Source organism: Moschus berezovskii, chromosome 7 (assembly GCF_049115385.1).
Source record: "Moschus berezovskii isolate FMDL1 chromosome 7, NW_MosBer_1.0, whole genome shotgun sequence".
Lineage (NCBI taxonomy): Eukaryota > Metazoa > Chordata > Mammalia > Artiodactyla > Moschidae > Moschus > Moschus berezovskii.
Genome location: NC_142466.1, coordinates 80,542,926 through 80,555,535, shown reverse-complemented (window position 1 = coordinate 80,555,535; position 12,610 = coordinate 80,542,926). Strand labels below are relative to the sequence as shown.

The window sequence follows — 12,610 nt, the reverse complement described above, 5'->3', positions numbered from 1 at the left end:
TACTAACTATGAAATATGTTATGATGAATCTCTGAGCAAATATGAAATCTGAAAATTTGGACCTGTGAGTATTCAACTTATAAAACACTGCCAACTTCATGAAAAATAAATAATTGAATAATTGTCTGAAAGTGTAAGTTCCCATTCCTTTTTATTTAAATGTAGCTTTATTTACCCATAATTCCGTTCCGTTCCGTTCGGTCGCTCAGTCGTGTCCGACTCTATGCGACCCCGTGGACTGTAGCCTACCAGGCTTCTCTGTCCATGGGATTCTCCAGGTAAGAATACTGGAGTGGGTTACAGTTTCCTTCTCCAGGGGATCTTCCCGACCCAGGGATCGAACCCGGGTCTCCCGCATTGGAGGCAGACACTTTAACCTCTGAGCCACCAGGGAAGCCACCCATAATTACAGGGACATATTAATCTACAATCAAGTATTCACTGAGGGCCCGGTACATACACAGATATTCATGGAAGTGAAAAACACCCATATATTAATAAATTTCTATGAAATATATCCCTTTTAAATGAACTTGCTTACAAAAATTCGATTGTAAATCTTGCCCATTATTTTCACTTTCTTTATTTAAAATCACATCAGTTTATTAGGTATTGATTAATGAGAAATTATGAAGTGTCAACATTTACATTTGCCCTTTAAGCACAAACATTACAAAATCCCATGTTCTCTTTTCTGTAGTGAGTGAAATTCAAGTACTGCGGTTGCTGCTCCATTGCACCTTTATTTTCCTCTCAGAAAAATCCCCAGCCCCCCCATTAAATTAGATGATATCTGGAAAGTAGGTTAATAGCAATTTAAAAGGCTGTTAAAAACAGGAGGTGGAAAAGACACAATGAGAGGAAAGGGATTACTGATTACTAATTCTCTCTGGTTAAAGTGAACAGGGGGAAATATTATTGAAAGAATTCATCTTTATTAGAGTAAAATTTTGCAGAAGGCATTGCCAAGATCATTTCAGGACTCTGGACAACTCCTTGGCAAGCGGTTCAACTCAGGCTAATCAATCATTTTGAGAATATTTGGTTAATTAGAGTACCAGATTTTTTTTTAATGGAATAGTCTGAAAGTAGTTTTTAATGGAACTCCCATGACATTACTAATGTTAACCGACTCCACCCTTAATCTGGTTGCTTTTTGTTTTGGTAGCCCAGCTATTTATGGAGCCTTTTCAGTGAGATGAATTTCATGCAGATACATATTTATAGAGGAGTTTATATGTGTAATTATTTATTTTCTACCTGTCAAAGCGAATAGAAGACATCGTGACTAGTTACTTACATTTTAGGGGGATACCTGGACTTTTGATTTTTATAGGTAATTTTCCTTTGTGTTGGCCAGTTGAGGTTTTACCTTTCCTTATACCCAGCTTTCTTTTCTCTTCCAGGAAATGCTATTGAAAAGAGCTGCAGATCTGGTGGAGGCGCTCTATGGAACACCACACAATAACCAGGTTAGAAGTTCACATCTTACACTCTCTTGAAATTGATTTTTTCATTTTTTTTTTTAATTGAAGTGTACTGATCCTTGGGCTGGGAAGATCCCCTGGAAAAGGGAAGGGCTACTCACTCTAATATTCTCCCCTAGAGAATTCCATGAACAGAAGAGCCTGGCGGGTTACAAAGAGTTGCAGAGTCAGACACAGCTGAGCAACTCACGTTTTTCACATAGTTTATATAGTTGACTAAGCCCAATTCCTCACTCGATAGCTCACGTGGTAGAGAATCCGCCTGCCAGTGCAGGAGACACAGGAGACATGGGTTCAATCCCTGGGTGGTGAAGATCCCCTGGAGGAGAGTATGGCAACCCACTCCAGTATTCTTGCCTGGGAAATCCCTTGACAGAGGAGCCTGGTAGGCTACAGTCCATGGGGTCACAAAGAGTTGGACACAACTGAACACACACCTGCCAGCACAATTGATTTACAATGTTGTGTTAGTTTTAGGTGTACAGAAAAGTGATTCAGTTATACACACACATTTATATCTTTTTTCTGATTACTTTTCCTTCCAGGTTATTATAAAATATTGAGTACAGTTTGACTCGTATTGCTCAATACAAACACTTACCTCCATTTGCCATCTTGTAGGACATCATTTTGAAGCGAGCCGCGGATATTGCTGAAGCCCTCTACAGTGTCCCCAGGAATCCCAGTCAGATCCCAGCTCTCTCCAGCTCCCCAGCTCACAGTGGCATGATGGGCATCAATTCATATGGCAGCCAGCTCGGAGTCAGCATCTCAGAGTCAACACAGGGAAACAATCAAGGTACTGCCTTTCTCAGACTCAAAATACAAACATCTTATACATTTAAAAGATTGGCTCTGCTGGAGTTGAAAGAAGTGAACGTTTGATTCTTATGTCATGAAAAGAGTGTCCTACTCACAACCAGGCAAATCAAAATGATTGCCTGAAGGAAACCCAGAAAAACTGCTCCATCAAAGTGATTCAAAGTACCAGAGAGGGTGCAACTCTCTCTCTGAGCCTGCCTGTGTGTCTATTCATACTTGTTTTCTTCCAAAAAAACACTTTACTTGTCTCACTACTCCAAAAAAAAATGTGTCCCAGATAAGCAATGCAGTCATTGGATTATCTCAACATTAGATGTATTGTTAGATTTTCAGCTTTTTAAGTACCAGGTAGAATCCTTCAATTGAAATATTTAAGGATACGATGAAGTATTATGAATTTAGAAGAGTTTAGGCTTACTGCAACCAGATGTACAGGTATTATTTGAATAAAATGTACAGTTCTGCTGTTGTAATCATCAAAGTGAAAGAAGCAGAGTTATTGCTGTTATTGTTACCTGTACCCAAATTACTAGTACCAAGGGTGGATGGCTTAGATTTGTTTGGTAACCTCTGTTTGTATATTATCTCATATATGAATATATACAAATGTATGCAAATATTTGGGAAACTCAGGTGGCTCAGTTGTAAAGAATCCGCCTGCCAATGTAGGAGATATAGGAGATGCAGGTTCGACCCCTGGGTTGGGAAAGATCCCCTGGAGGAGGAAATGGCAACCCACTCCAGTATTTTTGCTTGGGAAATTCCATGGACAAAGGAGCCTGGCAGCTTCAGTCCGCGGGGGTTGCAAAGAGTCAGACACAACTTTGCGACTGACTGCACACACACACATACATACAAATATGTTTAGACAGCAACACAGCTAACTGTGCTTTCATATGTAAAACATATTGTGTAAAGATTTTTGTCACTGAGATTGATTTCATTAAGGTGCTACATTTATCATAAGTCATTTTTTAAAAGGAGTAAATGTTTTTGCTGATATCCCTAACCTTGGGATCATTTTATTTCTAATTTTATTCATCCATTACAAGGGAATTCCTCACTCTCATGCCTAGGGCAAGTTCTTCTTACAGAAATGTGGGTGGGACATTATTACTTTTTGTCCCCCCAAGTTGCTGTCATTTCTTTAATACCTTTAGAGACAGTTATCCAACGTAGGTTAGTTCAGGCTAGATTAGGTGATGTCTCTGCTAGGGTTTCAAAAATATGAAGAGAAACAATTCCACTTATGGACTGGCTCTCCCTTGCATTCCATTGCTGATGCTTCTAAGTCTTTGGTCAAAGGATAGCCCATTTAGATGAACTTGTCAATGCATTTTGAAAACACTCCCCACCTCACCCAACAGGGCATGGTAACAACTTCAAACTTCTATAGCTGTGATCAGTAGAATGCTAGTAGCCCTTGCGATTTTACTAGAATGCCTTTTCCTTACCACACCCAGGAAAGATGCTCTGGTGTGTGAAATTTGGGATTTAGCAAAGTTAAACCAGCTTATTTATCTCTGTTGTTGCTTAGTCGTTAAGTCATAGCCAACTCTTTGCAACCCCATGGACTGCAGCACAACAGACTGCTCTATTCTTCACTGTCTCCTGGAGTTTGCTCAAATTCATGTCCACTGAGTCAGTGATGCTATCTAACCATCTCATCTCTCCCGCCCCCATCTCCTTTTGCCCTCAATCTTTCCAAGTATCAGAGTCTTTTCCAATGAGTCAGCTGTTTGCATCAGGTGGCCAAATTATTGGAGCTTCAGCATCATGTATGAATCTTCAGTGAATGGCCACAGTATGCACCATCTGCCAAGCTTCATTTGACCAGAGAATGCTTTTCTCAGTGACACCCATCAGTATCTGAGAGGGCTTTAGTGTTACATGAGATATGATTTGGGAGATGTCACTGCACAGTGCCCCTTAGTCAACTGCTCCTTAGTCTGAGTTGGAGATGTTGACTGCAAACGGGAAAGAGGAGGAAGGTTTTGTGAAGAATGGGGAAGAGGTAGGAAGGTATGAAAAGTCTGAAGACAAACTGCAGACTGCCCCCTACAGCCCACAGTCAGCCTGGTGGAATTCTACAGACTGGGAACTTTGAGCACCTACGCCGCCATATTTGGTCTCTGCTGTGTGTGTGAGTGCACCTGCGCATACAGGCTCATTTATCTGGGCTTTTCTTTGTTGTCCAGGATACATCCGCAACACGAGCAGCATCTCTCCACGGGGCTATTCTTCCAGCTCCACCCCCCAGCAGTCTAACTACAGCACCTCCAGTAACAGCATGAATGGCTACAGCAACGTCCCCATGGCCAACCTGGGGGTTCCAGGGTCACCGGGATTTCTCAACGGCTCCCCCACCGGCTCCCCTTATGGAAGTAAGTGGCTTGTTCCTCAGGCCAGCTCTCCCTGCCTCTCTGTCCCTGGGTTTTACTGGTTAGCCTTTTGAGAGAGAGTAGCATATTTACATTTTAGACTCACGGAGGAGTGGTCCCATTTCCTGATGAAACATCCTTCCTTCCATTTGTACTTCTCCTTTAGTGGACTTGGGCTTATTGGTTTGCGCTGTGCTATGTCGCTAAGTCGCTTCAGTCATATCTGAGTCTTTGTGATCCCATGGACTGTAGCCCACCAGGCTCCTCTGTCCATGGGATTCTCTAGGCAAGAATACTAGAGTGGGTTGCCATGCCCTCTTCCAGAGGATCTCCCCAACCCAAGGATCGAACCTGCGTCTCCTGCATTGGCAGAGGGTTCTTTACCACTATCAGCACTTACTTAAAGCCTTTTCAAGAGAAAGAAAAGGAGTGAAACTATTTATTCCCTTTTTACAGAGAAGCAATAGATGTGATCTGTGTGGATGGGAACGAGGAATTAAGACTCCGTTTCAGTTAACATGCTGCATACTTTTAAAATTTTAATTTGGCCGTGCCAGGTCCTAGTTGTGGCACACAAGATCTTCAATTCCCTGACCAGGGATCATTGAACCTGGGTCCCCTCCACTGGGACTGTGAAGTCTTAGCCACTGGACCACCAGGGAAGTCCTTCTGTATACTCTTCATTAGGCGCTTTCAGATATAGTGTTTTATTTAATGTTCACAAGAACTCTCTGAGGTCAGTATTACCTTCTTGTCATCAGCAAGGAAGTTTAGGTACCCAGCAGTTAACTGAACTTACCCAGGATCACACAGCTAGGATACAGCAGGGCAAGAGTCTGGACCAAGCAGATAGCTTCAGTTTTTCTGGGGAAAACATCATCTCCCTTCTCACTTTGTTACATGGTCTCACCTCCCTTATGTACCTCCAGAGAGATGGAACTTGACTGCTGGTGACTGTGTAATATATGGGGGCAGAAGCTCTTAGTCCTAATCTGTGGATTAACTGCAAGCTAGATGTTCTGTGTACATGCTAAGTTGCTTCAGTTGTGTCCAACTCTTGGTGACCCCATGGACTGGAGCCCACCAAGCTTCTCCGTCTGTGGAATTCTCCAGGCAAGAATACTGGAGTGAGTTGCCATGCTCTCCCTCTAGGGGATCTTCCTGACCCAGGGATCGAACTTGTGGTTTTTACATCTCCTGCATTGGCAGGCAGGTTTTTTACCACTAGTGCCACCTGGGAAGCCTAAGATGTTCTAGGAAGTTATGAAAACTCATTTGCATGGCATTGGGGGACCAAGCTGGGACCTTGTAGAATGGTCCCAGGAGGCTGAGAGAAGATGCTTTTTATACCCCAGATAGGGACCACTTCAAGGCAGAGGATAAGCCGTCCTGTAGAGTCTGAAGGTTGAGTGGCGTGTCCGTGAAATGCCACACCTGATTTCAAGGCTCTGCTGAGAGTCCTAGTGCAGCTCGGGACATAAGGTGCTCAGATCTGGAGGCCGCCGCTCTGTTTTTGGGCCTCTGGTTCCCTGGGGACACTCGGCCAGGAGGTATTTCTGGATTCTCTGTTTGAGTCATTACACTCAGCACTCCGCTCTGTGTGGTGAAAACACAGTAACAAGTCGCAGAGGTTGGTTCTTCCAGGACAACCAAACTCTTGTTATTGCAGATGTTACTGAAAGACTGTGTGGGGGGACTGGCTGCTCACCGCTCAGAAGCCGATAAACAGGCCAGGTTGGTGGAAAGGAAAATTTGCTTTATTTCAGATACCGGCAACCAGGTGGGGTTGGGGGAGGGGGGCACACGTCTGTGCAAAGGCTGACTCCACCACCCCTCCTCCCACTGAGAAGCACTGGGTCAAGAGCTTTTATAAACAGAAGGTGGGCAGGGTGGGGGGACAGGACTAAACCTGGAAACAGTAGTCAGCTGTGACAAGTCATCTTCAGATTGGTCGTTGGTAGTCTGACCAGCATCATCTTGATTGTTTCAGGTACAGTTCATCTTTAGTTCTAGGGTCCATTTGTTCCTGTTTCTCTGTGGCCAGTTCTCAGAACTGTGGCAGCGCATGTCCTGGGTACAGTCTGGTCATCATGTAGTAAACTTCTCCACCTGGTGTTTCAGCACCTATAAGACAGCTCACAAGATATGGCTCAGAATATTATCTATAGTCTGTGAGAAAGAACTGAAAGTCCTTGACTATGCTTAATGACTACATTATTATTATTATTTAGTGTTCTCTATTTTCCTTTGTTTCCACCTTTCTCTGATTAAACTTATTCTTTGACTAAAGTTTCCCACAGACAAAAAGGCAGGCAGAGGACGTGGAGTGGAAAGCGCCGTTTCGCAAAGACATGCGTCCTGCTTTGTGACCTGTCAGATGGTCCAGGTCAATTAGATCAGAGGGGCTGAGGAAAACAAATGGTTGTTTGCTTCATTTATTTCCTTACTTGTTTTTATCTTCTCTTGTTCCAAAAATGTATGGGGGGAATATTAATAGTCATATGAGCATCCGTTCCGTTCCGTTCTGTCGCTCAGTCGTGTCCGACTCTATGCGACCCTGTGGACTGTAGCCTACCAGGCTTCTCCGTCCATGGGATTGTCCAGGCAAGAATACTGGAGTGGGTTATGAAAGTATAAAATGGAAACTATAAGAAACAGATAAAAGAAAAAAAACATGGATAGGAAAATTAGATGAATCCAAGGGTTAGTGTGGATGCCTTTGGGTCTGTTCAAGAGGGTCATTAACTTGGTTCAGAGGCTTACAACAGCGGTTCCCAGCCTTTTTGGCATGAGGGACCAGTTTCGTGGAAGACAATTTTTCCATGGACTGGGAGGCAGGGAATGGTTTTGGGATGATCCAAGCACATTATACAAATTGTGCAGTTTATTTCTATCTTGCAGCAATCTCAGGATATTCCACTTTGATTTTAGGATTAGGGTTCACACTCCTATGAGAGTCTAATGCCGCTGCTGATCTGACAGGAGGCGGAGCTCAGGCGGTAAGGCAAGTGATGGGGAGCGGTTGTAAATACAGAGAAGCTTTGCTCCCTTGCCGTTGCTCATCTCCCACTGTGCAGCCCGGTTCCTAACAGGCCATGGACCAGTACTGGTCCTGGGGATTAGGGACCCCTGGCTTACAAGATGGTAAGGCAAAGAGAGAAACACTATTTGTTATAAAATTCTACGTCCACACATTAGTAGTAATAGTAATAGTCAAAGCTCAGAAGAAACTTGATTTTTCAGTGGCTGAGACCTTGGAGAGATTCTCCCATGCATGCATGTGGAGATCGGACCCCATGTGCAGAAGGGACCACATCTTAAGAGCCCCTACAAGGGATGCAAGGGCAGAAGAACCACTGTGTAAATAACGTCCCATGATAATGGTCACAACAGTACAAGTAATTTACAATTACACTCAACCTTACAGCCCAACAAGCATCCTCACACATGAGTCCAATCAGATCTTCACAGTAACTTTATGAAAGGGGCTTCCCAGGTGGTGCTAGTGGTAAAGAATCCACCTGCAATGCAGGAGATGCAAGAGACGTGGGTTTGATCCCTGGGTTGGGAAGATCTCCTGGCGGAGGACGTGGCAACCCACTCCAGTATTCTTACCTGGAGAAGCCCATGGACAGTGTAGCCTAGTGGGTTACAGTCCATAGGGTTGCAAAGAGTCAGACACAATTGAAGTGGCTGAGCATGCACACATGGATATAATAATTTATCGTGTGTATATAATTAACATATTTATATAATTATATTCATTAATATAATTTATTTTACTAGTATCATCATCATTTTCCCTTCTAAGATATGAAGGGTTATTAACTGACTCACTCAAGGGCTCATGGCCAATAAACAGTAAAAAATGGGGCTAGAACATGTGTCATCAGATCCAGGATATCATGTTTTTAAATTATTCAATCACATTAAAGATATTTCATGTATTTATAGCATACTATTGGGCTGAGCCATAGGAAACTATCTCTTTTTGATGTTCCAAAATGTGCAATTTCATTATGTTCATACATTTATGAATAAAATGTGTATGTTAGGTTGAACTATGTGAAACTGTCATTTTTGTAGATGGAAAATAGTTAATATAGGGACTTTCCTGGTGGTCCAGTGGTTAAGACTGTGTGCTCCCAATGCAGGGATCATGGGTTCAATCCCTGGTCAGGGAACTAAGATCCCACATTGCATGGCATGGCCAAAAAAAAAAAAAAGGTTAATATAACAATGTAGGGTTAAGTGTGGTGATGATGGAGGGAGAAAGAGGAAAGTAAGACAGTAAGGGGTGGGTGGGGTGTGGATGGCAGAGAGAGAGAAAGAGAGAGTGAATGGATGGATAAAATTGCCCATCCGATGTTGATGGTATGATGTTTCTTACTAGATAATTCATTCAATAGGAAGGGACCCTTCCTATCCCAGCCAGTGACAACTTCGTCCACTGTCCTTTCTTGATCACTCAGTCCCACTGCTACAAGAAAATAGTAACACCGCAAGTCTTCAAATCACCCATTAAAACAAGAGAGCATCCACAAATAGAAAGAGGAAGGCGCCCTGCCCAGAGGGAGGGAAACACATTAGATAAGGTCCTTTTTTATTTCCTACTGGGTCCGTGAGACCCCTTTCACCTTCCTTTCTTGAGGGAAGGTCTGAAGGAATTGCAGACTTGGAATGGGATTCCAAACAGTGCATTCTATTACAATAAAATCCCATTCTTTGAAAAAACCGAATACCCCATGGAGTCCATTACAATAGCACATGACGTGTATTTCTACCCATCTAAGTCTCAAATTCTCTGGGAAATACAAAAGAGAAAATAAAAGGCTCAGGGGATACCATTTCATCAGTTTAGTTGCTTGTGTCTGAAAACACCCTTCTCCGATTTTTCATTTTATTTTTTAAACTAGTCTGATGTGGCCAGGGCATGCCATGGAGCAATCACTTGCCAGAGACGTTAAAAAAGAAATAAAGTTAAGCCTCTTGGTCAAGTTAACTTGCTTTTGCGGCCAATGCAGCGTATCAAAACCCTGCATCTTCACTGCTTTTGCTCTCACACAACTTCAAAAATGGCCAAACAGATGTTTTTTCAATTTCACATACAAACTTCACTTCCTGGCGGTAGTGGTGTGTGCCAAGTTCCAGCTCAGTGCAAGTTTTTATGGCTGAATTCTAAACCCCTGACAATAGGGGGTTATAATGAAATGCTGACAGACCCCTTCACGCCAACAAATGCAATGGCTCGATGCAAAGAAGGATGTGTGCCCAGTGAGTTCCAGCTGGAACCGTGTGAGCCAATCAATCCTAAGAAGCAGAAAAGTGGTTTTTCCTGAACTCCCCATGTTCACAAGAGATTTCTGGGCCAGAAACGCTGGCCTTTCCTTTGGTCTCTATCCGCAGAGAGAGGTATCCAGAGAAATTTTCAAGTATGCGTGATCAACTTTCCTAAAACGGTACATACTGGTGTCCCCAAAGATGTTCTACTCAACAAGCTTGCAACTCCCAAGGGAACCATTTCTTCCAAAGTTGAAGAGTTACCAAGCAGTGCCAAGTTTGAAACAGGATCCATACAGACAGAATCCAACCTGTCCGCAGGGATTCTTTTTTAATTTATTTATTTTTAATTGGCAGATAATTGCTTTACAATATTGTGTTGGTTTCTGCCATACATCAACATGAATCAGCCATCAGTATATACATGTCCCCTCCCTCTTGAATCTCCTTCCCAAGTCCCACTCCATCCCATCCCTCTAGGTCATCACAGAGCACCCAGTTTGAGCTCCACAGGGACTCTTACTTCACTTACGTGCATAGTCTTGGACTATGCCCCAGGCCTCAGGGTTTTCGTATTTTCAAAAATAAATATCAAGACATTTTTTCTATTGTAGAGTATTAAATGATTATGTAGAACATTTAGAACACAGATGATGATAGTTTTATTTTATTATTATTTAAAAATATTTATTCATTTATTTTGCTGCATTGGGTCTGTGTTGCTGCTTGGGCTTTCTCTAGTTGTGGTCCCCAGGTTTCTCATTGCAGTGACTTCTCTTGCTGTGGACCACTGGCTCTAGAGTGCAGGCTTTAGTAATGGTGGCTCACGGGGCTTAGCTGCTCCAAGGCATGTGGGATCATAGCTCCTGGATCGGGGTCCAACCTGTGTCCCAAGCATTGGCTAGTGCATTCTTAACCACTTGACCACCAGGGAAGTCCTGACAATAGCTTTTAAAAGAAAGCATTACTCCTGCCATTAAAATAAAACAAAACAAAACAAACAAGCAAACAACAAAAACACCTTGTTAATACTTTGGTGTGTTTCTATTGTCTTTTTCTTCAGAAAGGTGGAAAAAAATCATATGACAAGGAGTTGAATATGACTTGGCAACTGAACAAAATGACAATTGTAAACCTCATTATAGACGCTTTGAAAAGCATTTCTAGATAAAAGAGAAAACAAAATGACACACTTTATTTCTCTGCAGAGGTAACCAGTGGTAACTTTTAAAGTAAACCTTGCAGTCATGGATAGAAATATTTTGAAAATTGCAGCATCTGCTCTGATGCACAGCTAATGGGTTTCTGCCATAAGATCAATGAAAAAGAGAGTAGAAGAAAAATGACAAAATTCTCAAAGTCACAGATATGAAGCTAGGCTCCATAAAATTCATCAGTGATATAGACCTGTGTTCTAAGAATGGAAAACAGATATTAGGAGTGACTTTTACATCAACGTTAACTACAGTCAACAAGGTTTTCCCAGGAATTTGTAAATTTATTGGTGCTTTGCTTTTTTGTAGCAGAAAAGTTAACAGGTAACCTTGTTTACAGGCAGTTGAGGACTCACTGGAAAAGACTCTGATGCTGGGAGGGATTGGGGGCAGGGGGAGAAGGGGACGACAGAGAATGAGATGGCTGGATGGCATCACCGACTCGATGGACATGAGTTTGAGTGAACTCTGGGAGTTGGTGATGGACAGGGAGGCCTGGCATGCTATGATTCATGGGGTCGCAAAGAGTCGGTCAGGACTGAGCGACTGAACTGAACTGAAGCCTTAGATTGAGAAGAAATGCTAATGTCAGGAAAGCTTTTATGTCTATTGATAAGGATTGTATTATTTTTTCCCAAAGAAATAAGAGATTTTTCCATTTGTTTAACAGCTTTTACTGTTTTCTGCTAAATCAAAAGTAACATACATTCATTATAGAAAATTTTGAAAATATGGATGAGTAAAAGGAAGAAACTCAAGAATTTTCACAATCCTGTCTGCTAGATAATGTCATTAAAAATTTGGATGTGGGAATTCCCCGGCAGTCCAGTGGTTAGGACTCCAATCTCTCACTGCAGAGGGCCCAGGTTCAGTCCCTGATCATGGAACTAAGATCCAACAAGCTACATGGTGCAGCCAGGAAAAAAAAAAAATTGGATGCCTATCACATCCTATTACACTTTTGCTTTGTATGTTTTTTAAAAAGTAAAAGTGGGTTCATTGTCTGTGTTATTATGTGTTCTGCTTTACTCATCTGAGGATGCATATCTTTCCATGCCATTAAATATTCTTCTCTTAGTTTTAACATTTGCATAGTGTTCCATTTATGGATTTAATATAGTTTATCCTATTGCTAGTCATTTCACTTATTTCCCAGTTTTTCATGATTGTAAAAATGTCCTTGGCTTTTTCTTTTGTTTTTTGCACATTTATGATTACCTCCTTGGAATTAATTTCTGGAAATTAAATTACTGGGTTAAAAGACATGGACGTTTTCAAATACTTTGATATATGTTACCAAAGTTCCTCCAGAGAGGTTAGCACTCCCCTTAGAAAAGGAGAGTATGTTTCCCTGCTCTCTTAATTTTTTCTTAATCTTTATCAATTTGGCAAGTGGAAAATAACATCTCATTACTGCTTTAATTTG

General features: G+C 42.1%; 1 protein-coding gene across 1 annotated transcript in view; it reads left to right on the top strand.

The window, feature by feature from the left end:
- EBF2 (EBF transcription factor 2) overlaps nt 1-12,610 on the top strand; it is a 222,576-nt gene that overhangs the window by 196,766 nt on the left and 13,200 nt on the right. The window contains exons 12-14 of the mRNA XM_055427247.2: nt 1,407-1,472; nt 2,109-2,286; nt 4,508-4,693. Of these exons, the coding sequence (XP_055283222.1) occupies nt 1,407-1,472; nt 2,109-2,286; nt 4,508-4,693 (430 nt within the window). The remainder of the gene's footprint in view (nt 1-1,406; nt 1,473-2,108; nt 2,287-4,507; nt 4,694-12,610) is intronic.